The sequence below is a fragment of the Rhamphochromis sp. 'chilingali' genome (assembly GCF_963969265.1).
Source record: "Rhamphochromis sp. 'chilingali' genome assembly, chromosome: 18".
In the NCBI taxonomy this organism is placed as follows: domain Eukaryota; kingdom Metazoa; phylum Chordata; class Actinopteri; order Cichliformes; family Cichlidae; genus Rhamphochromis; species Rhamphochromis sp. 'chilingali'.
In genome coordinates this window covers 28,483,564-28,509,845 of record NC_137945.1, presented here as the reverse complement: position 1 = coordinate 28,509,845, position 26,282 = coordinate 28,483,564, and the positions used below count along the sequence as shown (strand labels likewise).

The window sequence follows — 26,282 nt, the reverse complement described above, 5'->3', positions numbered from 1 at the left end:
TGCCAGAAAAATCGAGTGTGTGTGTCACATGCTTGTTGAAGATAATCTTGTTGGGATTAAAAAAACAAAGTGGGTTCAACAGGTGAATGAGGCTTAAGACTTTCAACAAGGCACTAGCAAATGAACCAAACCTAACACTCCAAGGAAATAACCAGTGCTCGCTTTAGTTTAACATGTTTATTACAATACATACATTTCACATTTGACCTCTTGTTACCCTGCACTAACTCAAGAGGTGCTCCACATACACACCCACCCGCCTGCCTCTGACCCGCTCGCAGTTGTGATACATCTCCTAACCTTGGGTGCTTTTGGGAAAAGAGAAAAAACCCAAACAAAAAAAAACAAAAAGTGTGGATATTGTCATGATTTAGCTCTTTATAAATAAACCCTTTTCTTATGTTTAATTAAAACTGCACTGCTATTAGCAACTGTACAAAGGAATGAACCAGTGATGACACCTGAATGTAAAAAACAGGAACAGAAACAGTGGGAGGGTGCGGGAGAAAAAAAAACGGAGGGGTGTGATGTCTCAGGAGGAGGTGAGGCAGGGCAGAGGCCAGGGGAGTGGAGCGGGAATGGTCCAAAGCAGCACGCCATCATGTCTTTTTTTTTTTCCCCCCCATCACTCACTCATCACACCATCAGGCACTGTTTATTTTCAGGCTGGGAAATGCAGGGCCACCAGAAAGCTGCAAAACGAATCAGTGAACCACTGGAAGCACAGACCCACACAGAGGGGATGTCTGCCACGCCTAAGTACATGTTACAGTTCACCACGAGAGGGTGGAAGGAAGAGAATCTAGACAGAGTAGATTTGAAGAAAAAAAAAATTAAAAATTAAAATAAAACCCAAACTACATCGACGACAGTGTGTTATGCTTTATGCTAGGCTTCTGTGTAAATAAATGCCTTCAAACATCCTCCTCTGTTTCCACGCAGGTCACACATGCTCAGTGGTTCAGCGATCTATGAACTGACAAAATGAAGCTGTAAAGTCTGCTGACCAGTTAACATGAAGGAAAAGGCTAGCTAATGAATGTAGCCGCCTAGGCGTTGATTAGTCTGGATGTCAAAAGCTTTGATAGGCATGGCTTTCCATGGCTTCAATCTACAAAACATATTTACAACATAGATAATAACATCTACAAGAAATCTACACCCCCTCCCCGTCCACCCGCCAGCCACGGGTTTTTACAAAACAAAGTCTTGTAAATTGCCCTCCCCCCTTCCCCTCATCCTCCCACAACAGCTCTTCATTTCTCCCTCTTGGATTCCCAGCCCAACGGTCCAAAGCAAACCTGACTACAGCTCCTGTGTGTGTGTGTGTGTGTGTGTGTGTGTGTGTGTGTGTGTTTAGACTGGGCTCAAGAGGAATTGAAATTGAACAACCCGTTCTCCCTCCAGCTTCCGACTATGTGCAATGGGTCTCCCCACCCCCACCCGTCCCCACTCTTCTCCGACACCTGCTCCGACTTGCAAATCAGAAGTTCTCAGACCATAAAAGAATTCTGATTCTTCAGCTTTTCAAGTTCTTTGATTTGCTGTCTCAGAAACAGTATCCTGTGGGGAAAAGGCAGAGAACAATGAGTTATGTGCAGGTGTGTTTTACATCATTAACAGGGACTCTTCTAAAACACAGACCCTCACCTCTGCTCACGCAATGTTGCTTGTATTTCACAGACTCTGACCAAAGACCGCAGGTTTTTGAGCTCGGTGCAGTTCTCGGACATGCAGATGCTGCCCATGGTGTGAGCTTCTTCACGTAGTCTTGATGCCTGTGAGGGTTAAGATGAAAATCATTTGAATGATGCTTTCATGAAGATGTAGCCAAAACCTGTGGAAATGTTAGTGGTACAGACCTGCTTCTCTGCGTGTTCGGCGGGCCATCCCTGCACGTGTTTGATAAGGTTCTCGTTGAAGTGGGCAGCCAAGGTGGGGGTGAAGGAGCAGGAGGGTCGGGCTGCTGAGGGGGCAGGGGGAGCGGAGGCCGAGTTGGAGGCATTGCTGCTGCTGGAGGCGACGTGGTTGGGACCTGGGGAGGGACTCCTCTGACTGCTGAAGTGAGCACAGTGTTGGGGAGAATGTGAGCGATGTGCATGAACAAACTGGCCTGTGACAATCATACAGCAGTGGAGAATGCATGAGGTAGAATGCTGAACATGATAACGTGAGTTTCACAAGGTGTCTTAGTATTATAGTTACAATCGATAGATCAACATAGTACGGTGATCTAGAAGAAAGCTGGCACATTAATGGAACAATATACTGTTTGTGTGTGCAGTGTGAGATTTTCAGGCCTTTGTTTGACACTTGTGAGCAGCATGCAGGCAGCTGACTGATGTCAGGCCAGATCTATCTGGTTCTGTGCTGATTTGCAACAGCCTGATGGTCAGCTGTCCTGGAATGTGATCAAGTGTTTGCAAGGGTCCAAGTACAACAAAATTATTGTTCTGCTTGGTGTTAATGTGCACTTTAAATACGCAACACAATTAACACAAAGCACACTGACTCGAGCAAGAAACACTGTCAACAGCCTGTAATTTGAACTTGCTAACTCATAATGCTAGTACAGTAGTTCCCAAAGTGTGGGTTGGGGCCTCCTTGGTGGGCCGTGATAAAAAACAGAAGTACAGCCTGAATTCAGTCTGTCAGATTGGCCAACTCTGTTGTTGTTTTAAGGAAAAGAAGCAGCTTGACATGGCATAATAGTAACTCTACTCAAATAGGCATTTAAAGCCACTGCAATTTACTTTGGGTAATTTGTACAAAAATAGCTCTCTAGAGTGATGTGAAGCAGTACTTCTGATGGAGTGAGTGATGGATCTCCCCCCTCCTAAAAAACTGAATTCGTCCACTTGATTGCCTGATTCATGCGAGACTGAAATGAAAATATGGTTTCAAGACCCCTGAGATACATATTCTGCACAAAAATGGGATAAATGCTGAACTATATTTACTTTGCTGTGCTGCACTCTAAACTCAGTATGTTACCATGGATATACGTCAGCGTTAATTTATAACAATGTCAGATATAACAGAAGGTTTTGGATTAAGCTTAAGCCCCTTTTCCATTAGCACCAACTCGGATCTCATATTCTGACTTTTGGAATTGGATTTTGAATAATATCTGCGAGAGTCTGCATGTACAAGAGTTAAGCTCAGAGGAAAGTCATGTTCAAACCGGTTCACACTAACACTAAATACACTTCACGCAGTAATGAACACCTCCAATCAAATGACTGTTGCACAAAGTAAATCAAGACCTAGAAATGAATCAAAGAGCAACTCACTGTTCCATCAACAGCCAGCAGAGGGAGCAACAACACCACAAAATGAAAACTGAAAACAGCTTATAAGAGTGAGTGCATTTTCGCTAATGCAGAATTTCCACTCTCTGATAGCAGATGTAGATGAAATCAGTGCCCAGAGATTAATATAACTCTAACAAGATATGTCTTAATTACTTCTAACCAATTCTGCCCTCAAGAAGGGACAACCCAAGCTTCATGAACTCACGCATATTGACACCTAAACCCAAAAAACATCCCTTGTTTCTCTGAGAGCTCACCTACTCATCATTCATGTCATAATTCCAAGCAACCCCCCAAAAAGTGGGATTTATAAAATGAACTGTTGTACAGACACTCACCCTTGGCGCTGGAGGGTGCGTGGGGAAGATGTGGTCGCATCATAACTGTGCTGCTTATCGCTGGAGAGGGGCTGCTGGGATGTGGGCTGGGGGTGAGATGCCTGCTTTGCTGATGGCGTGCTTACCTAAAACAACAAGACAAACAACACGTCATTTCACTGAAACAGACTACTGATATACACAATGGCTTAATCTGAAGCATGTCCGTCTATCTCACAAACAATACATGAAACAGACTGACAGTGTCAATCGTGACTGTAGGTGGATATTTAATAAATTCAAAAGACTTTTCACACCTGTTAACATTCTTTGGAAAGCATTTCACGTTCATAATTGCAAACTATTGATTTTTTCCCCCTCCTCTGACCTTTTTTTCCCCCTTGGGAAATATTCAATATTCACTAAGCTGGGAGTTTTCAGTACCTGCCTACTATCCTACTATCTTACTTTTGGCTGTGTGATGACAGGCTGTGTGCTGAGGAGGGGCTTTAGAGGACCAGCGTTGGTCTGTGGTGTGCTGATCCTCGGAGACACATAGGACCTTGGCGATGAGGCGTCTGATGTTAATGACATTGGTGACTGGTTCGACTGCTGAGCTGCTAGACATAAACAAAACAACAAAGTCACTCTAGGGAATCAAAACAACTTCAAATACAACTTCTAAGTACCTCACAGGAAACACACAGGAAGCCGACGCAGTCATTTCACAGCACACATAAGAATACAGTGGTGGTATAGAAACACTTGTGTATGAGCTTCATTTACCTTGGTTGGATAGTTGAGCAGCTTGAGAGAGGATAGTAGTGATATTGAAAGCTGACGGTCCAGCAGTGAGGATCTTATGAAGCATAGACTGTAATGAAGCTTGTGTGACGGCAGCTGTGAGAACTACAGAGAAAAGAAAATGGACACGCGGTTAGAACTGATGACACGAGTCCTGCTACAAGAATAGTTTAGATACTGCACTGCAATAAGTCTGACAGTCAAAACTCAGATGTCTCCTATAAGCTGGTTTAGAAATTAGAAATAAAAGCAGAGCCTATCAGTTGTGTGTTTACAGTGTTTCTGGTGGGAATATGGTGGTGATCAGTGTTATTCAGCACAAGTGATCCTGTTCATTAACCGAGATCAACTCTATGCTGTGCAATATGACACAGTATGCACGTCCATATGTCTGCTGCTTTGATTGTCAACGGCATCTCTGAATAGTGAAACCCACCTGTGAGAATATAAATGCGAGGACATAACAGGCCCTCATTTATCCCTTTTTTGTCTTAAAATATATATATATAAAAATATTTTTCTCCTGTATGTTTGTAAATGAGATGTCACACATAAGGAGAGGGAAAAATCTTAAAACTTCAGACCCACACTGCTCTCTCATCATATATAGCTCATTCACATATATTTGTAACAGAAGGTAACAGGGAAATTTGATATACATACATATAAAGTACCTTAGCCCAAGTTATTATGCTACTACAAATACACCCCACGCATAACCTGCTACCACAGACATTTGAATTATTGATCAAAAATTCTCTACACAACCTCAGAAGCCACTGACATCAAGACCAGGAAGTTTCTGACCATGCATGGAGGGTTTCACCCTAACTTCAGCACCCTGAGGCTGTATGCTAAGCTTAAGGAAGACTGGTGAGTGTCAGTACCACAGTCCAGGATGAGATAACGAACACCTACGAATACATCAGGAAGATGGCCCTAACTGCTTAGTGAATACCTCAGGCAGCAGAAACCCAAGAGAGAGGGGCAATAGGAGAACCATCATGGAAGGACAGGCCCCTGCATGGTATGTGTTACCAGCAAATAGAGGAAGTGGCTGACATCCAGAAATCCTACCAATGCCTGGACAAAGCTGGACTGAAAGACAGCACAGAGGCAATAATCATGGCAGCATGGGAACAAGCTCAGAGCACAAGATCCATAGAGGTTGGGGTCTACCACAACAGGCAAGACCCAAGGTGCCCCTGACGCAATCCAGCACATAACAACATGGTACCCCATAACCAAGTGGATGGCATAGAATATAGAAACATCTGTGCAGAGTATGGCCTGAAAGTCTGGAGGTCAAAATGGGAGACCACCCCTTAGGGTGGTTGAAAATGAGCTAAGCTAAGATCCTGTGGAACTTCCAGATACAGACGGACGAAATACTGATGGCTAACCAACCAGACGTAGTAGTGGTAGTCAAGCAGAGATGTCCGTGGTGATAGACATAGCGATACTGAATGACAGCAACATCAGGAAGAAGAAACACAAGAAGCTGGAGAAGTACCAAGGGCTCAGAGAAGAGCTTGAGAGGATGTGAAAGGTGAAGGTAACAGTGGTCCCAGTGGTAATCTGAGCACTCAGTGCAGTGACCCCCCAAAGCGAGGCAAGTAGCTCCAGAAGATCCCAGGAACAACATCCGAGATCTCTGTTCAGAAGTGCGCAGTCCTAGGAACAGCAAAGGACCCTCAAGCTCCCAGGCATCTGGTAGAGGACCCGAGCTTGAAGGATAAAGACCGCCCGCAGGGGTGAGAGGGGAATTTTTTTTATTGAAGTTCCCACTACTATGCCATGGTTTACACCATGAGCTGGTACCACAGTGACTCACACTTGTAAACATTGAAACACCATTATCTTCATCCCGACCCTGGAACCTTGGACTTGACAGAGTCTATCAAACTGAAGCAGGATGACTTCTAAGGACATCTAGCAGCCAGCATCTGGTACATTACAACACATTCTAGACTTAGAAAAGTCTGTGCTGTCGTTCCCATTTTACAATTAATGCATCTCATACCACTCTGACAGCTGAATCTTTCCTTTCAGTGTCACATGGTCAGATACCATGTTCTCATCTAGCAAACTCTTGCCGTGAGGCATTCTTCATCCAGACATCAGCTATGCAAACAGCACCACACTGACGATGTCGAGTTAGGACTCTGTGCTCAGACTGACAGGACAGATTATGACAAAGCTTCTAACAACTGTGTCAGAACAAAAGCTGATAACAGTAGTTAATAATTTCAGTGCCTTCTTGTAACCAGTGGCCATCAATCACCGTCTCTGCTGCAAGTTGAATGTAGACAAGTTGAATATGTCAAGCGGCTCTTAAATCTATTTCTTCTTACCTTCGTTGATTTTTGCCATGTCCACACTGGCATTGTTGAGCTGCAAGGCAGTCTGAAGTGCTGGGAGAAGCTGTCGAAGCAGGGTGGGGTCCTGGAGGAGCGGAGGAGCTGGGGATTGAAGGACTGGAGATACGGGTACTGTAGACGCCGACGACCCAGGTGGGCCTGATGACGGATTCAAGCTCCCAGAGCCAGATGACGACTGAGACTGGGTGGCAAGTGCTGCTGCAGGCTTTTCCACCTGGGCAGACTCTGTGGAGCAAAAAGATAAAGATGCAGTGTCAAAGGTGGAAGTCTGAAATCCATTTCCTCCAATAATTTATGGTCCAACATAAAACACAAAACCTTAAAAAAAACAACAACATTCATCTGAAAAAGACCTGTCTAGGAACTATCGTTCACTTTCCAGCACAGGGTGATATGCCAATAAGTGCAAACAAGCCACTGTGATTGCTTCAACATTTAACACATCCCTGCAAGTGAGACACCTGGTCAAACAGTCAGCATGTGAATGCTGCATGTGGTTTTGTTTCTGGTCTTAGTACTTTAAATCAGTGTTGTGGCATTTGATCAGGCTTTACAAGACTTTCTGCTGTTCCAGCTGGATTTTATAGATTGTGTTTCAATGGAAGAACAAGCACTACGCCAACACCTTCAGAGGCCTGTGCATGACTGGTTACAGTATGACTGCCCATAAACGGGGCAACAATCTAAACAAAACTGAACCCTTATGATTCAGCTTATTTTTTGTTGGTCTGAAAACCAGAATTCAGAATCTAATTTTTGTCATTTAGTTGTTTATATTAAACTTTTCACAAAGTGAGATGTTAACTTCCTGTATGGTTGCAAACGTAGTAAAAATGATCCCAATAATAATTTTAATAGCTGTCTTTTGAAAGACTACAAAGGAGAAGAAGAACTGTGACCAATGTCAGCCCTGAATGGGGCTATTGTATATTTGCATTACTAATATACAATAGGGTTGGGTGATTGGACGAATATATCGACTATCAACGATAGGCTGAGCCCATCGGCAATCGTTTTTACAAGAGTGATTTATTTATTTGCCCATGAGTAAGTTTGCTAATAATGATGGCGTTAATAGAAGCGTGCACCCAAATGCTTGTTGATGGAGTTGATGGAGCTGCAGAAGCTGGTGATAGCCTAGCATACTCAGGCAAATAGTGGACACGTACGTGCTCATGCGCATGTACGTGCTCATGCAAGTTGTGTTTGAGTACTTTGCTCGCACTATACATCTGCACAAGCGGCACACCACTTTGGTTACATCCTTAAGTTTACCTCTTTCATCCCAAATGGGCAACTTGATATTTATTTCAGTGATGTCAGCGTTAACGTGCCGTCATCGTGACTAACGCGATTAACAATTAACCCATCTGGAGAGCAGGCTGAGTCAAAGTCCCCGAAATGCAACGCATTTCGGGCAGTTTGTCCAAAGTTTGTTCATTCTGCGCTCCAGATGGGTTGAGCGCGTTAAAAATTTTAATGGTGATGACAGCGTTAATGCTAACAGCCCTCATTTTTTGGAGAAATTAGTTGTCCATGTTTGGACTCTCGTGTTGTAAATGCGCAAATCAGTCCGTGCATGATTACATTGCTCCGCCTATCAAAAAGTCAGCGCATGCGCAAATGTATCGCCCGTCGTCGATTATTGGTTGGAAAAGTTTTACATATCGCCCAACCCTAATACACAATACTAGTAACATGGACTGCTGTAGTGAAGCATGCCACTATATGATGATTTCATGTGTTCATACAGTCCTGTTCCATAACCCTCAGGATCATTTAAGAAATTCCACATGACTGTCTACTGCACCCCACCTCAACAGTGATGGCGCACTGCGAGAGACCCTACTTAGGCAGTTCAAAAACCCGAAAACATTGAAAAAGGGAAAGTTTTTCCCTTTGCCATCAGAACGTCATGACCGAAAATGACAATGAAATGCACATTTCTGCACAGATTTGGCCTTTTAAAGGCATGGGGTCCTAAACTTTTGATCAGCTGTAAAACAGCCTGTTTCAGTTTAAGTGTTGTTTTCAATAAATTGGATGCTCAAAAAAATGTTTTGTCTCACTCTCATTTCTTCTTGTTGCATGTTGAAGCTCTACTTGGAACCTTGTTAAGATCCAACCATGCAAATATGATTTTTTTTGCCATTTTTCAAGTGGTCTTTAAGTTTTGATCAGGACTGTATTAGGGCTTGAGTAGGTTCATTTTTGTCATTTGGCCAATTTAGTCTGCATCCTTATAAACAGGTTCAACACGCTTCAACTATAACTACCTTGTGAAGCACTAAAAGGAGACTCCGCTTTCATTTTTACAGTTTTATAAAGGTGGTGAGAGTGATATACAGACGTTCATAGACTGAAAGCTTGTGATTAGCGAGCGTAGTGCTGTGGAGACCTGCGGCTGATAAGCACCAATGTGGAAACCTCTGTTTTTGTCTGACAATTATCAGCTCACAACCCATCCAGAAGCAATGACAGGCAAGCCTAACGTCACTGTTGTTCACTTTGATCTTTTAAGCGTGTGTTATGAATGCTTGTTTGTTCATTTTTTTTACAAGCTGTAAGCATCCTTCATATAATTGCTTCATTACAGCCTGTTAGTTTTTGTCCAGGTAAAGACAAAAACTTCCAGGAGGTAAATTTTTGCACTAAGCAAGTGTGTGATCACCACGCTTTAAATATAGCAGCAATTACCACCTGCTGGGTGTCTGGACGGTTAGAAAATGTTAACATATTACACAACATAACTGTGTTTCTGTAAATCAGAAAGATTTAATGAACAGATCTGTCAGGTATGTCATGTACTCCTCTGTTAAGCAGGAAGCAGTATAAGGAGCGGTTATTAGATATTCAGAAACAGGTTATTCATGATAAATGACATCCTTTTCTCAGTACACCACTTCATTACATGTTTGTTTACTTTTCAGAAGATTACTACTGACAAACGCTCAGCAACATTTTGCCTGGAACTAGCTTGTAGCAGCCTTGCTTAAATTCCTATCACAATAATAGAAGACAACCACGCTCCAGGAAATCATTTACCAGATTGTTCAAACACACAGCATCAGGACCGGCCCACTCAAATAACTATTTCCATCTACACGCAGACAAGTTTTCTGTGTCATTGAGAAATAAGCCAATAACACGGGGACAATAGGCAGACTCGGCAACAGATTGTGTGATTGTGATTTTTAAAGAACACAAAATCTCACATGATGGTGAACAAGTATTTAAAAAAACCTCTTTAAAACTTTGCGCATCTTATTCATATCTGCATTTCAAATTTAAAGTGTGCACAAACAGTCATGCAGTGGTCACGACTTTGGCCTCACAGAAGGACGTCCTGGTGTTTGTGTGTTCTCCCTATGACTGCGTGGGGTCTCACCCATAGGAGGCAACTGCTGATTTGAAACTAGCTGTAGGTATGAATGTGAGCACTAATGGTTATCTCTGCCTCTGCGTTAGACCTGTAAGAGACCAGTGAGCTTTCCTGTACCCTGCCTTTTGCGCCAGAACTGTTGTGATAGGCTCCAGCCCTCACACGAAACTGAACCGAATAAGCAGTAAAGAAAATGGATCGATGATTAGTGTGCAAAGATGAAATTATTTGGGTTCACGAGCAGCTCTAGTTGTGCAAAACAGCTTCATACAAAATAAAAACCTTCCCTGATGTTGGGTTTGGGTCTCTCTGTGAGGCAGTGTAATCAGCCAAAGACTGTTTGATGCTTCACTCTGTAACACAACTGTAGTTTATAGATGTGGCTGTAGTTCCAGCATCTCTAGCGTAAGATCTCATCACAGTCCCTGTTTTTCCAGGGCTCAAATACATATTTATCAGGGATGTGTGTGAGTAACTGACTACTCGATTTAATACTGCTGCCCCCGATACTTGGCAAGAGAAACTGCAGTCTGTTAACCTAAATACATTTTATTAATGACTGATCTTTGGATCTAAGACGTTATACAGCGACTAGCTGCAGCTGCAGGCCCAGCAGATGGCAGCACCGGTGTAGCTATGATGGAAACTTGTGAGCATAAAAGATCATTTAGAAGCTAAAAAGTCAGATGGACCAGAGGGAAACAGAATATTCTGACACTGTCTCCATTCAAACAAAGCAACACATGTACACATTCAGCACAAACATGTGGACGCTAACCTGAAACAAAAGAAGGCTGCTAGAATTAGCACAGCTAGAGACCCTACAGCCATACTGCCAACTGATACTGCATGTGCGCACAGCATAGAGTGCATAATATTTTACACGCACAATTAGGGCTGTCCGATATGACCAAAATCTCATATCCCAATAACTATATATATCACAATATTGATTTTTCTGTAAATTCAGTTAATCTCAGGCAACTCGACTTGTGTGAAGTGTTTTCTGCTGGGCGTTGTGTACCTGGAGTCATGTTTTGTGACCGATGCATGAAACTATATATTTTAGATACAAGTTGTAACAGCTGCCATTTTCTTTGTGAGTATTTATTACATGGCGTGCTGCCAGGAAAACCCTGTTCTAAAGTTTGAGTCAAAGGTTTATTTTGAGCACCTTTTTTGCTTCTCATCCGTAAACTCTCTCCATACTCGCTCACGTGATTCTTGCGTGGGTGGTAGAGAGAAAAAAATATTGCCATTAACAGTGTATTTTGCAACATCACGAAACAAACGATAGTGTATAATATGAAACAACAGATGTTTTCATATCGTCATCCGATATATTTCATCATATCGCACAGCCCTACGCACAATAGCATTTAAAATATGCATCTGTTGCTGAAAAATGTGATTATTAGAACGTGGTTCTAATGGACACTCCATCTCACTGTGCTCAATTTACTACTCATAAAATTTGGTGATTAGACTGATTTTTATCTCCCATTTCATCCATTAGTAAATTGGTTGAAATAAAGACCATTAATATTTACCAAGTGGTATTAAACGCTAGAGATGGCACGATACCACTTTTTTATGTCCGATACCGATACCGATATCATAAATTTGGATATCTGCCGATACCGATATGAATCCGATATAGTGTTTTTTAATCAACAAAACTGTTTTTTAAAATATCTTGCTGCATTTTGTATAAGTTCATACTCAAGTTTAAAACAACAACTACACTAAAGCTATTCTGTTATACCTGTATGCAAAAAAAAATATTTCATTAGTTCAGCAATACTGATCAATCTAATAAACTTAAACCTACACCATCCTCCCTATTCTGGTATTTTAAAGAGTACTTAGCATAAATATTAAGCAACCTAACTAATAGGGTTCCAACTCCCAGCAACAACAAAAATAAATAAATAAAAAATAGGGAACCACCCCTCACGCTCCACCTCATGATGCTTAATCGACGTAATCAACCTTAATTTGATGCAGTGTGAAAAAAAATGCACAGAAATCAATTATTTTTCAAGAAATATTAAATAGATTCAACATCTTTCTTCAACAAAATTGCAGACTGCACAGATGGTACCTTCCCAAAGGAAAAAGTACTATAGCTTACTAGGGTATATTAGACTTAACAGTTACTATATACAGTAATGGACTTCTATACATTTTACATCAGATTAAAACTTTGGGTGTAAGATTCAGATAAATATTAAATAATTAAAAGCGAGACATTTTAAATGAGAATAAGAAAGAAAAGTATGTCTTTGTGCCCCCTTTTCCCTGTTAATGCCCTATCGGCCCCCCTGGCTAAACTTTGCTAGATCCGCCCCTGCACAGTTACCAGCGTCAGCTACGTAGAAAAAGATCCTCGAGTAGAAAGTAATATTAAATAAATTCTAACAACAGCTGATCAAGCTTAAACGTGCTGCTGTTGTTCAGCCGCTGGTTTCCTCTTTCTGGTGCAAAGTGGGCCAAAAGCAAACAAGAGACACGGACTCGCGACAGAAAAGCCGATCAGCTGATCGTTAAGCAGTTTCATGATTGAAGTAGCAGCCGGAGAGCGAGAGGCAGTCGCTCGTTAAGCTTAACACAGGAATGCTTTACAGACATTCAGAGATGGACTTACACACTTGCTTTACTTCTCTCGGGGATAACTTTGTCGGAGATGAAATGCCGGGTTGCTAGCGAAGCTCCACATGCTATCCAGACCACCGACAGGTCCCGCATGCCACAGCCGCTCTATCACGTGATGCATACTGCTCTGACGTGCTAACGTTCTGAGGTGAGTTACGGCGTGTTGCAAGTTTTGTGAGGTGCTTTCGTGATATTTAATGGATCGGATTACATTTTTTATTTTTCTCCGATATCCAATCCAGTAATTTAGGTCAGTATCGGACCGATACCGATACGTAATATCGGATCGGTCCATCTCTATTAAACGCCAAGTGCTTTGGCAACTTTTGCCATCCAAATAAAATAGAAGGATTGTACAGGATTGCAATGGGAGTTCTTCGGCTCCCTCAAGAATTCCACTCAGAAAGTAGTCCCAAATCTTGTAAAAAATGCATCTCATATTATCCAGTAGGAAAACAATGCAGCGATTTTGCAGATAAATTACTAAACTCAAAGTGACTGCAGACTCGACCCAACTTGGTTGAGCAGACAGAATGTCAAAATAACAGCTATAATTAGATAAACTGAGATGTGTTCCCTTAACTTCACAGCAGAAATTAATAGCTTTGAACTCAATTAGCTTCAGCTCACTGCCACAGTACACAACGTAATAGTGTGTGGAACACTTACTAGGTCCAGTAAAGCCAGGGGCTGCCGATGCTTGCATAGCCTCCCTTCTGTAGTCCCTGTCCTTTGGGAAACTGTTGACAACAGCAGTCTTTGTTGCCTCTTTTTGCCTCTGTTCTCTATGAAACGCATACAATACAAATTAACCATGCATGCATTCTTTATGTGACAACACTGGGACAAAGTCAAAGCTTATATAATGAAATACTTTTAGCTACCTCTCCAGCCATTCTTTGGGCTTCTCCCACTGGGACACTTCTGTCCTGCAGTTGTAATAGTATTTCTTTCCAGAGGAACTGATGTGCTCTGACCAGTCATCACCAGGTTCATAAGGCTGAAAAGAAATATACATTTAGGAACATGAAGCCAATGAGACAGAATGAAAGTAAGTGTGTGTGTGTGTGTGTGTGTGTGTGTGTGTGGGGGGGGGGGGGGGGGGGGGGGGGCAGGTTCTGATGCAAGAACTTGTAATACAATCTGAAATGTACAATAGATATTGGGGTGAAAGCAGAAAGCCTAGGAAGGCTGTTTGCAGAGCAGCTTTGTAAGAAGGAGGAAGACTCATTCTAGAGACAGGTTTGGCTGTTAAGGAATCAGATTGAAAAGGGTTGCTTTTTAAAACATTGCTGTATTGTCACTGAAGTTTTTTTTTCTTCTTCATTTCCATCATTTAGAAATAACCTAACAAATTTAATCCAATATTATGAGGTAAACAGATAGAAAAGAGCAGAAACTTGAAGCTTACATATCACTCAGAGAAAAGCAAAGTAGAAATAACTTCAAATAAAAGCACAAGTTTATGAGTGTAAGAGGAGGATTACCCTGATTTATGTGTGACATGTAAGGGAACTTAGATGAAATGCAAGTACCAAAAAACAACACTATTTTTTTACACCTGTGAAATGACACATCAGCAGGTGCTGCTGCCAGGAAACAATTCAGTCTATTGCACAGGATAGACAAGACTTCGGGCCGTTATAGCTTCCTGTGTTAAGGAAGAGGCGATACTTACTGTGTCTGAGGTCTTGCTGGGGTTAGAATGCGAGTTGGAGCTATGAAGGGAACTGTGATTGTGAGAATTTTCCTGTGGAGAATAACTGGTCCCTGCAATGAAACACAGCACAGCAGAGGGAGAGATCCATGAGTAACACACAAAAACACAAACAAAGTTCACTGGCATCACCGAGTGTTTGGATGAAGCAGACTGCGGCAAGCATCAATGTTCTCTCGGCCAACTTAACTTCCAGGTTGTACTTTAACAAGTAAGCTCCATTAATGTAACAGTATTGGTATAATTTATTCCAGCTATGTGGCCTATCAAATAATTAGAAACTTAAAAATCTGAGAATTAAGCTGCCTACTTGATACATTTGAAGACTGCCAGCACTTCAACAGGTAACAGAACAAGTACAACAATCCGATGGAAACAGTGAACCTGCTTTTGGATATGAACTCTCTCATCTTTACAGAGATGCTACAAGAGTGTGCATTTTGAGATAACATGCCATAACATTTTTAAACTGCTTTGGTGATATAACTATATGTCAGTGAGGCAGAACAGCAGGCAAGGTACACGTGACAGAAAGGCCTCTGGTGATCATTGTTTCTGCACATGCAGCATAAGGAGATGAATGACTCAGTGAGCATCACTCTGTATAGACTAGATTCTCTAGCGGTGGACACACAGGCATCACTACAATATGCTACTGGTGCAAAATGAAAGTTTCAGCTTATAAACTTTACTAGCTTGTAAATCATCTCATTTAATAATTTTTATTAAAAAACCTGACTAGCATCTTAGGTTTACAACCCAAGAAATAATTTGAGCATATTTCCAGGATAATTTTTGTGACATACGGCCGGTTAGACAGATCAGTCCCATCCCATACTAACACTATCCATTTAGAAATTACACCCATAGTCTCTTATTTACAGATGCTCAAAAGCAACTGGACAACTGACTGAAAAGCAGTTTGTATCATTTCACTGGACCTCTCAGGTCCAATGCAATGTGGATGCAAGCGAAGGCTGAATATCCAAAACAGACATATTAAACAGATACTGGGATCCGGTCTCAATGCCCGACCCTAGAGCAGGGCGATATAGCCAAAAATATTTATCACGATATATATTTGAAAATTTGCGATAACAATATAACTGACGATATAATTGATGCGAGACAAAATACAACTCCACAACTTTACTAGCGCAAAAAACCCCCCCCCAAAAAAACCCCCCATCCATTTATTTTCACTTAAACAAGCAGCTGTTTTTTTATGTGCATTAGAGCTATGTAAAAATTAACAGTACAAAGGAAAATTCCCTGCTGAAAGTTTAACCAAAAGGCATTTCCAGTAGAAATGGGCTGACATACCCTGTGCATAACATGTATAATACCCACTGAAGTTAAAAAGCGGTGCTCTGCAACATTAAACTGCAGTGTGCCAAATAAAAAAGTCAAATACATATTTTTCGGACTATAAGGTGCACGGGATTATAAGACACATTAAGCAAAACAAAGCAGTCAGATAAATCAAACTTTATTGAACTCATTCTTCTTGCTTCGTCCACTTCTGTACCATTGATTCATTAATGCGGTTTTCTATCACAGCTGCTCTATTCCCATGTTGTTGCAGTATATTAATGACTAACCTTCTATTGTGGATGGATTATCTCAGTTGTTCTCCTGCCTGAAGTTTGGTCCGTTTGCATCCTGCCATGCAATTGCATTTGTCTCTAACCATCAGGAACCTTCATGTTAACTTTTATCGAGTGGAAAAGTGTTAGCGTTCATCCTCCAGCTTCACTGTTTATGTTATGCTAACATAGCTGTGTCGCTAGTGATCACATTATATACCACCTAGCCCAACTTCAGTAACCTTACAAACGTCACTGCTGTTTAGTTTCCCGTCTTCATTTATGTTGGAAGTGATAGCAGAGCTGTACGTTTGAATTTTTTCAGAAATCTCTCAGTCAGAACGTGCTATATCATGCTTAGGTAACTAGCGAAACTAGCGAGCTAACATCCACTAACTTCCTGCTAACTTCTAACTCCGTTAAATGTAATAAATTCTGTTTTCATGGATACCTGGATGTTAAACTTCATAGTTACACCTGGTAAAGCAGCAATGCTGATTGTTTTATTAAAGATGAAAGAATTTAGACAGTTTTTAACTCTCAGTGATGCTGCAGTGTTCGTTTGACTTTGGGACCTGAAGTGGACAGAGTTTAGGACCCAGATTACTCCCAGATTTACGAGCACCTTAGTCTGACAAATACGGCAGTAATGATGGCCGCTTGCATGTTCTACCAAAAAAAAAAAAAAAAAAAAAAAAAAAAAGTGCTTTTGTGGGTATCTGACAGACAAACACCAAACCAGTTCCACATCACTGAAGTGGCACCATTTTTACAAACCTATCCGGTCGTTAAGTCTGAAAGTCACTAGCCGTGTCTGGGCCTAAACGCCGCTGCAGGTCCATATATCAAACGATCACTATGGCATTACTGAGAGTTGAAAAACTGTCTAAAGTCTTTCATCTTTAATAAAATGATCAGCGTTCTGCTCTACCAGGTGTAACAATTGAGTTTAACATCCAGGCATCCATGAAAATGGAATTTATGACATTTAACGGAGTTAGAAGTTAGCAGGAAGTTAGCTCGCTAGCTTCTATCTAAATACAATATAGCATGTCCTGACTGCGGGGTTTTGGAAACAAATTAAAACGTACAGCTCTGTTATCACTTCCAGCATAAATGAAGACAGAAAACTAAACAGCAGTGACATTTGTAGGGTTACTGAAGTTGGGCTAGCTGGTATATAATGATGTGCTACGTGACCGCTAGCGACACAGCTATGTTAGCATAATATAAACAAGCTAACTTTTTCCCCACTCGATAAAAGTTAACGTGAGTGTTCTCGGTGGTCAGGAACAAATGTAATCGCATGGCAGGATGCTGTAAAAGGACCAAACTTCAGCCAGGAGAACAACTGAGATAATCCATCCATAATACGAGGTTAGTCATTCATATACTGCTGCATGGGCTGGGCTGTAGTTACTTCCTAAGGTTTTAAAAACTGAGCTTAAATAAATGATTAGCGGTAATAAAACCGAGGGAGGTCAACAGTGATCACTGACTGTGCTTTTTGAGGAGGAGCTTTTTGAGATTAAATAGAAGAAAATACAAAACATTAAACATGTTAACAACACAAAAGCCATGTTATACGCAGACTACTTTAGGCCCGGAAGTAGGATTCGTCACGTCATCACTTAACGACCGGATTCTGGTTCATCCGTCTCACTCAACGATCCACTTTCTCCCTTCTCATTCTCTGTTGCTGCCATGCTTTTTCGGCCATGTGCGGTATGAAAACAAAGGCACTGCGCATTTTACCCATATTCTATCACGATATTTCATTTTCTTATCGTTGCCTAACATTGTACCGGTATTACCGTGAACGGTATAGTATGGCCCAGCCCTACCCGACACTATACACACCCTCCTCCCACCAAAACCCCACCTGCCAAATACCTTCAAAAGTTGCCCAATTGTACTGTAAAAAAGATGATAATTAAATAAAAATTAATGCACAAGGTCAAAAACTAAGAGATATATTGACACTTTCGTTGACGAATAAAAACGAGATGAAAATGATCAGGAGAGATGAGAGCCAATCAGAATCACAATTAAGTTGTGTAGAGAGGCGGGACGAGTTAAATGAGTGAACATGTGGAGTAAGTTTCACTGGTTGAAAACAGGATATATTTCAGTCAACTGAATCAACTTTACATTTAGTCTACGATAATCTTATGATATTTAGTGAACTAAAACAAAGAATTTAGAATCCCAAATTATGACTAAACTAAATTTTCTGTCAAAATTACACTGTCGGACCAACTGAGTATCGGTTCACACGAACTCAATCTGTACCAAATTTCTGTACCAGAGCATATCTGGGTTTGAGGGAAAACAAGCGCAAGACCATGTTATATCACTCAATGTTGAGGAAATTTTTTAAATTCACCAAAGCACAGTTAATGTCTGTCACCAACGTGTAAGAGGACATCATCAGCTTTACTGACATCTTCGGGTAGTTATGTAGTTGGCTAAGGTGCAGTTTTCTTCCTCCTTGGCTCTTTCCTCCATCAAGTCAAGAAATGTCAACTCATCTGCTCGTGCAAAATGAATTTCATCCTGTGTGATCAGATGTTTGTGCATGTTGGAGCATTGGGCATTTTCCCCTCTTTGTTGTGATCAGTGATTACTTAAAAAAGTACTCCATTACACATCACTCACTGAAGAAAGTGATTAGTTTAACAACATTACAATACTTTGTTTCTCTGTAAAATGACCTGAAACCCTTCATCTCAAAATTACCATCAACCTCTGGGGCGCCTCTGTCAGTGCGCCCCAGGGTGGCTGTGGCTACAATGTAGCTTGCCATCACCAGTGTGTGAATGTGTGTGTGAATGGGTGGATGACTGGTTGTGTAGAGCGCTTTGGGGTCCTTAGGGACTAGTAAAGCGCTATACAAATACAGGCCATTTACCATCGACCAATTTAAGCCCGAGGCTACTATTTATGTATCAACACAAAGCTGGCAACCCAAGGCAAACATGAAAACCAGTCGCCACAATGATTCTACTTTGGAAGCATGAACAGGTAGAAACAGGCTGTAGCCTCACAGCTCATCCCTTTGTTAGCTGTTGAAGTTCAGTGTCTGTTTGCTAGGCTGGGGTCAGCATTTACTCAGCTTTAATTTGTGCAATAAAAGTAATGTCCATATACACGCTGTAGACTGTGCCACTATTTTGCTTCTCTTGGACAAACTGAAATCAGCTGATTGTAATGCAAGTGGAACCGATAAGAAAAGTCAATAGGCAAGCAGACTAACAATTCCAAGGAATTGAACTATTGGGATTCCGATCTCAACCATGAACTCTTTTTTTGTCACAAAATAAATGTACAAAAGAAAAAAACGCAACTCAAAGAATCCAAGTCTAATGAGATCTTCAACTAAAGCACCGACTTCCGCATGAGCGACCATAAAAATAGTTCCATAGCAGCAACAAATGTCTCTAAGATTAACAAATCCAGTTTGATTTTTACAAACCAACCAGAACTAGAATAAAAATAGCTTTCAATACCCAACACTGTCAAAGCAATTATGACAGAACAGGCAGCATTTTTTATCTACTTGTTATTCTGCAAGCTTGCTTAGACATGGATACAGTAATTCCACAATAAACAGCAGAAAGCCGTGAAAGATGAAAAACTTCTAGAAAAATCTGGAAGCAAAAACAAAATAATAATTTCAAGTCCTATTAACAATTTGCTAAAACTCAAAAATAATAAAGTTCATATCTGCTAAAAAGATTGAGTTCAGCAAATAATAATAGTAACAATAGTAACAATACTGCGACACAGCTATTCAGAAGAAACTGCAAATAAGGAAAACATCATACAGAATTTAAGACCGATTGTATTCCCTTACTGAAACCTCCAACATGTCAGTATGACATATCGACATATTAAAAGTGTTGACTCAATCACATCTAACCGAACACAAAAACTGCTACAAAACAGAAACAGGAACCATAACCAAAATTTAGATTTTCTACAGGAGAGAAAAAAAATACAAACATACTGCCCAGTGGGTTAGTTTTCCTTGACTTAACACATCTCTGCGCTGTCACATCATTTCACTTAATTTGGACTGGTTCTTTCTACTAACCCTCACAATGCTAAGTAAGAAGTGTCCACAACTATTTACTCTGAGGCTGTAAAAGTTTGTGAAAGGATTCCGATACGAGTTGATGAGTCAGTGAAGCTCACCTCTGATGGATGACAGAGATACTGAGATGAGTTGAGGATCGCCAAAACTTTGCCCATCAGTAAGCATTTTAGTGAGAGTAACACTGCTATTAGCTGGTTTCAATGAAATTTTCTTTGAGGCCAACAATCCACTCATAAGATTTGCGAATGTGATTAAAGTATTTATCAGAGGCAAAGTGCGATGTTTAGGACACTCAAACACCAGCTATCATAACTTTGTTTATAACCAGCTGTTGTTGTTGTTTAACCAGCTTGTTGTCAGCTGTCCACAGATGGAAGGGTAGCATTTCTTTTCCGTTTAAAAATCAGTAACTGCGACAATGTCTGGAAATTCTGGACATTGTTTATGCATGTTTTGTGTGTTAATAACTTTAGTTTAGGAAACAATGTTTCAGGTGGAGAGTAGGAGGAGAGCAGAGATGAAAAAGGCAGATGACACTTTAAAGCAGTTTTTAAGGCAAGTTTGTTTAGAATGTTTATCAGATTTATCTGGTATGGCGCGCTAATAATATTAGCATTTTTCATTTGAGAAACCCAAGAATTCAAAGCCTTAACATCAGCTTCACTGAGAACACACACTGTCCCTTCAAGTGTTGAGTTGCTGTTTTCTGAGTGAGTTCCTTGCCAGCTGTAAATGTAAATTTTCAGCTAGCAGGCCTTGTCTGAACGCTTTCAATTTCACATCTTTGCCTGTAGGAGACTATAATCTTACAGAGAGAGAAAAAGAGAAAGCAGACCAGGTGTTGCTGTTCAGATTGGATGTCAGTCCATCTCTGCAGTGCTCCAGGCTAGTTATTTTGCACTGATTCAAACGTAGGGCTTCACATTATTAGACTGCTGTCATTGTAGATTCTCCCACATTAGAAATGCTTTATATGCAGAAATCTAATTGGAGCACCTGTAATCCTGCACTGAACTTTTGGCTCTGTGGTTCATGATGGAGAATCTTGTTAACCCTAAACTGTCTATGCATTTGTCTTCGTCACAGTAAAGACTTCATGAAACGGCATTTTAGAAACATTTCAAATAACTGAAATTGCAGATCAAACATTGAGGGAAAGACAAGACACACAGTTTGTAGGGGTATGGATAGGGCTGGGTGATATGGCCTAAGATTCATATCGCGAAATAATTTGAAGCATGTGCGGTAACGATATATATCGCGATATATTCTTTTCTTCTGTATAACGTATTTCCCACACTATAAGGCACACTTAAAATCCTTTAATTTTCTCAAAAATCGAGAGTGTGCCTTATGTATGAATTCTGGTTGTGCTCACTGACCTCAAACCGATTTTGGCGTGCATAAATCTGTTAAAAATGTTTGATGGATTGTCAGAGCATTACGGCTGCCGTAGTGAGGAGCTTCGCGGAGTAATCTGGGTCCAAAACTCCGTCCGCTTCAGGTCCCAAAGTCAAACGAACACAGAGTTAAAAACAGTCTAAATTCTTTCATCTTTAATAAAATCATCAGCGTTGCTGCTTTACCAGGTGTAACAATTAAGTTTAACATCCAGGCATCCATGAAAACAGAATTTATTAAATTTAACGGAGTTAGAAGTTAGCAGGAAGTTAGCTCGCTAGTTTCCACCTAAACATGACATACCATGTTCTGACTGAGAGATTTTTGAAACTAATTAAAACGTACAGCTCTGCTACCACTTCCAACATAAATGAAGACAGAAAACTAAACAGCAGTGACGTTTGCAGGGTTACTGAAGTTGGACTACCTGGTATATAATGTTGTGCTACGTGATTGCTAGCGACACAGCTATGTTAGCATAACATTAGCACAGTGAAGCTGGAGGATGAACGCCAACTTTTTTCCACTCGATAAAAGTTAATGTGAGGGATTCTGGTGGTCAGAGACAAACGCAATCGCATAGCAGGATGCTATAAACGGGCCAAACTTCAGTCAGGAGAACAACTGAGATCATTCATCCACAATACGAGGTTAGTTATTAATATACTGCAACAACATGGGAATAGAGCAGCTGCGAGAGAATTCAACATTAATGAATCAATGTTATGGAAGTGGAGGAAGCGCAGTTTTTGGCTTTCCCCATATTTCAAAAGTGCTTCATCTCTTTGCTATGACTGTTGCCCGGCATAATTTGCAGATGATTATGGTTGTAGCCGCTGCGATGCTTTCGACCAAAACAGGCGTAGCTTGATGACATCATCAACATGCGCTATCGCGATAGAGCGGTATAGTCAAAATCTATATCGTTGGCCAAATTTATATCGTTTATATCATATATCGTTTATATCACCCACCCCTAGTATGGATACACTTCCTACACTTAAAAACATGCAAAATGGATCTTTGGTGCTGGAATGTAATGAAATGTGGCCAATGCCTAAAGGTCAAACAAGTTAGCAAACAGCTGTTTTCATCTGGAAAAGAAAGACACATGCTGTCCTTATATTGTGAGAGCCTATCCATCATGTGGCTGCTTGCATGCAAACTTGTGGCACTGTTACTAGTGTTCAAGTAGCATTAGTTTGCTGTAGTGACTTTTTACAGAAAAGTGACCAGGACAGCTGACACACTCCGATTCCAGAGAGGAGAGCATGTCTGAAAAGGAGCTCAAAACACCACAATACTCCACGCATGGACTCAACTGCTTGCGTGCCAGTTACTCAAAGTTTACCAAAAAAAGTCCACTTTGACAAAACTGTACTGAAATAATGTTGTTAAAATTAGCAGTTGACCAAGGCGAAGAAACAAAAGCAGTTACTCCCCTCCACAAAACGTGTCCTTCAAGACTTGAATGTCTGTGCAGAGTGTGGTCTTACTCTGGTCTGAACTTTAACTGTACTCGCAGAACATCTACCTGTGAGGTTGGAAACCACGATAACCATTCATTCAATCAAATGCAACCTGCAGAGACTAATGCTCAGTGGTTAAAATTAAAGCACATAGCAACAGCTTAACAACGCGTTTATTTTAAATTTGTTTGTTCAAAAACTACCACGGCCGGATTACCCACAGTGTAAAACCTGACAGCTGCAGTTTCAATACTGAAGCACTCAGTTGTAAGAAAAACAAAAAACAAAACAGCGCCTCACTAAGAGAAAGAGCACCTGTTTCTGGAGTAATTAAAGAGAGCAGCTTTATTTCTTTCTAAACTCATTTTATTCGCCGCTCTCACCTCCATCCCTGTCTCTGGCGCGGTGCGTGTGGACACCCTTTGCTCTACTGTGTCCCGTGCTGTCGATGTGCTTGTTTTCAGGGCTGTCAGACCTCCTGAGCATCTTGCAGGGAGGGGTGACGTCTGAAGAGTCTCGCATCTTGTCATGCCGGTGGTCCCCTCCTGGATGGCTCTTGGATGAGTATTTGAGAGTCTGTAAACACAAATCAAACGCTTTACTAAAAACCTCACACTTAAAATAGGCCTACACTTCTGTTATCACCATTAGCAGGTTTCTAAAAGCAGCCATGGTGAGCAGAGTCCTCAGCTCTTGAAAGTACTGTCATGTCATTTCATTCAGTTTGAATGATGCAGAAATTAATTAGCACGAGGAAATGCATATATATATATAAATCGAGCAGCTTATTTATCGACTTCGTCCCTTCTATAAGCTTATATTTAACAGCCACGTTAATTGTGCCCGTATTTCTGCTCATAACAACGTATGCATGCAAACTAACACATGTTAAATGACGAAGTAAACAACATTTTATTCGACCTATGAGTATTAGCTCGCCATTTCACTTGGCTATCGCGATTTGAATTAGGTAGTGAATTCACTGGTTTGCTGTATAAATATCAAACACTTTGATATTAAGGAAGCTTAACTGGCTATATCCTTAAAATGACAGATTGCGGTCAGGCCCTAATCGGACTGGCTAGCAAGCAAGCTAACAGTAACAATCTATCATTAGCTTTCAGCTGTAATAAAACTCGCCCGTACCTTTTTCAAAACAGCCGACTTCGACGAATATGTTCACTCTGTCAAGTCTTTACTAGCAATGCTAACGTTAGGATATATTTACAGGGCTTAAATGGAGGCTTTAAGCAAACCTTTCTACTTTTTGTGTTATTTTCCGCACTGACTGGGGCCTGTTGTGCTCTCCAGAAGCCTGCACTAGAGTGTCCATTTTAATCTTATTTGCTGCTAGCAAGCTAGCAGGAGACGCTTGGCTAACAAGTACCTGATAGGGCTGAGAATCTCTTCGGTCGCACCTGCAAAGAAAAAGGAAACAGTTGTGAATTTTAAGCTTCAAATGTCAATGTTCAGAAATCGGTGAAAGCCCCGCAGCGAGTGAGGGATACAAGTTTCCACACAGTTATTTTGGTTTCAGTAAAAATGGCGGATTGTCAAAGCGTAGCTATGAGGAAAAGGAAAAAAAATGTGAATAAGTAAGGTTAAAAGGAGGTGTTTACCCATCGCCGAGTCTCGGTTGTTTCCTTGCATACATTACCATCAATGCCGTGTTAGTGTGATTGGAGTGGGATGTGAAAGACTGATAACTGCACTATGTTTTCGTGTTGATTCAGCGACCTGAAATCGCCAGTTATTTTTCAGCCTAGCTTCTGGGTATTGCAATGCTAAATCGGCTGCACTGGTCGAAAGAGCGCCCTCACTCAGTCCATCTCCCACTCTGGCTCACAGCCGTGTCTCTAACAGCCGAGCAAACGTAGCAGAGAAGCTGAGCTGAGACCGGGGTTGCCAGATAGGCCACATCCACCACTAGGAGCACGCCTTCGTGAAGTCAGAAAATGTTTACCAAGTCATGCTAATAACATTATATATGTGAGGTTTTGTTGCTCTCTGCCATGTACATATATTTGTTTTGACAGTTTTAAGCTAATACTGTTAATTTTACTTTAACATTACCGAATGTGGATATGTAAAACTTACACATAAATTATTTAACGGCGCATTAAAATCACCTCGCGTGCCAGCACTATGACGTCACTGATAAGTATTTGGAAAAATAACGAGTATATATATATATATATACATTAACTACAATTTTTTTACAGACCTGGCAACCTAGCTGCAACCGCTGCAACTACACACACCCCCTTTTTATGGCAACATCCGGGCCACAAAGCGACTGGAGTCCCCTCAAAACTTGCAAAAACGTGAATCTGTGTTGCTGCATCGGAGAAATTACTATTTTCTACCCAGAATTTTGCTTTAATGCACGTGGCTCTTGTGGTCCTCCATACTGAATAAACGATTGTGAATAAATATCATGTTGACAGATCTGAGACTGCCAGTGACTTGTTCTCTCCTGACATCTAGTGGTTGTACTTTGACATCGCAGGTGATATTCATCTAAGCGTCAGCAATCAATAAAACTGCACTACCTAAAACACGGTTTATGGTATACCACAAACGACTGGGAAGATTTTGAATGACTGACTTTCCTTTGTCAGATTAACAAATGAAACAGGGGCCATTTTTTTTAATTACTGTACTATTCTACTTTCAGTCGACTTTTTAAAAAATCTGTCTGTCAAAAATTTATGAAAGGAATATAGTAATGATAAAAAAAGACAAATCCAAACATAAATATATAAATCCCCAAAGGAATCGTTATGGACTATAATAAACGCGTACTACGTGAAGCCATTTCCTAACACAGAGTTTGACCAGGTTGTATTAAAGTTTCAGAGTGAGTAGCTGTCACAAGGGGGCTGCAGGAGTCCATTGTTCCCAGACAATGCAGCCCACATCATATCCCAAGCCCGAGGACAAAAGAAGCTGCAGTTAAGCATTTTGGCTCACAGTGCAAATTAATGTGGGGACAAGAGGCCACAAACAGGGGGTGTTTCTATTGTTAGCATATTTCAGGAACTTTTTCACACACGTCCAGTGTTGCGTGTGACCATGTGTATGATGTCTCTGAGCTATATTAAAATGACATTAATTAATTAATATATTTATTTACGTATGTATTTATTTGTTTTAG

At 40.9% G+C, this 26,282-nt stretch overlaps 1 protein-coding gene across 3 annotated transcripts; it reads right to left on the bottom strand.

Annotated features, from left to right (window-relative positions):
* Positions 1 to 379: 379 nt before the first annotated feature.
* Positions 380 to 24,991, bottom strand: waca (WW domain containing adaptor with coiled-coil a). Of its 3 annotated transcripts, none has more exons than XM_080865293.1 (13): positions 24,745 to 24,991; positions 24,513 to 24,543; positions 23,509 to 23,701; positions 14,532 to 14,623; positions 13,738 to 13,853; positions 13,523 to 13,638; positions 6,790 to 7,041; positions 4,418 to 4,540; positions 4,100 to 4,251; positions 3,653 to 3,777; positions 1,863 to 2,058; positions 1,651 to 1,778; positions 380 to 1,563 (listed from the first exon to the last, which is right to left on the bottom strand). In XM_080865293.1, exons 1-13 carry the CDS (start codon positions 24,783 to 24,785, stop codon positions 1,494 to 1,496), a joined length of 1,635 nt encoding a protein of 544 aa, XP_080721419.1. In that variant the 5' UTR covers positions 24,786 to 24,991; the 3' UTR covers positions 380 to 1,493. The 3 variants fall into 3 exon arrangements, with proteins under 3 accessions (XP_080721419.1, XP_080721421.1, XP_080721420.1); XM_080865295.1 differs by having other exon boundaries at positions 1,863 to 2,055; XM_080865294.1 differs by having other exon boundaries at positions 4,100 to 4,248.
* Between the last annotated feature and the right edge of the window lie 1,291 nt (positions 24,992 to 26,282).

What these genes read in the sequence shown, in the direction of transcription:
- waca (XM_080865293.1), bottom strand. Translation starts at nt 24,785, where the DNA reads ATGGTAATGTATGCAAGGAAACAACCGAGACTCGGCGATGG. An exon ending in CAACCGAGACTCGGCGATGG is followed by an intron (nt 24,544 to 24,744) that starts GTAAACACCTCC and finishes TTTTCTTTGCAG; the next exon opens with GTGCGACCGAAGAGATTCTC. An exon ending in CCCTGGCTTTACTGGACCTA is followed by an intron (nt 7,042 to 13,522) that starts GTAAGTGTTCCA and finishes TTTGCTCCACAG; the next exon opens with AGTCTGCCCAGGTGGAAAAG.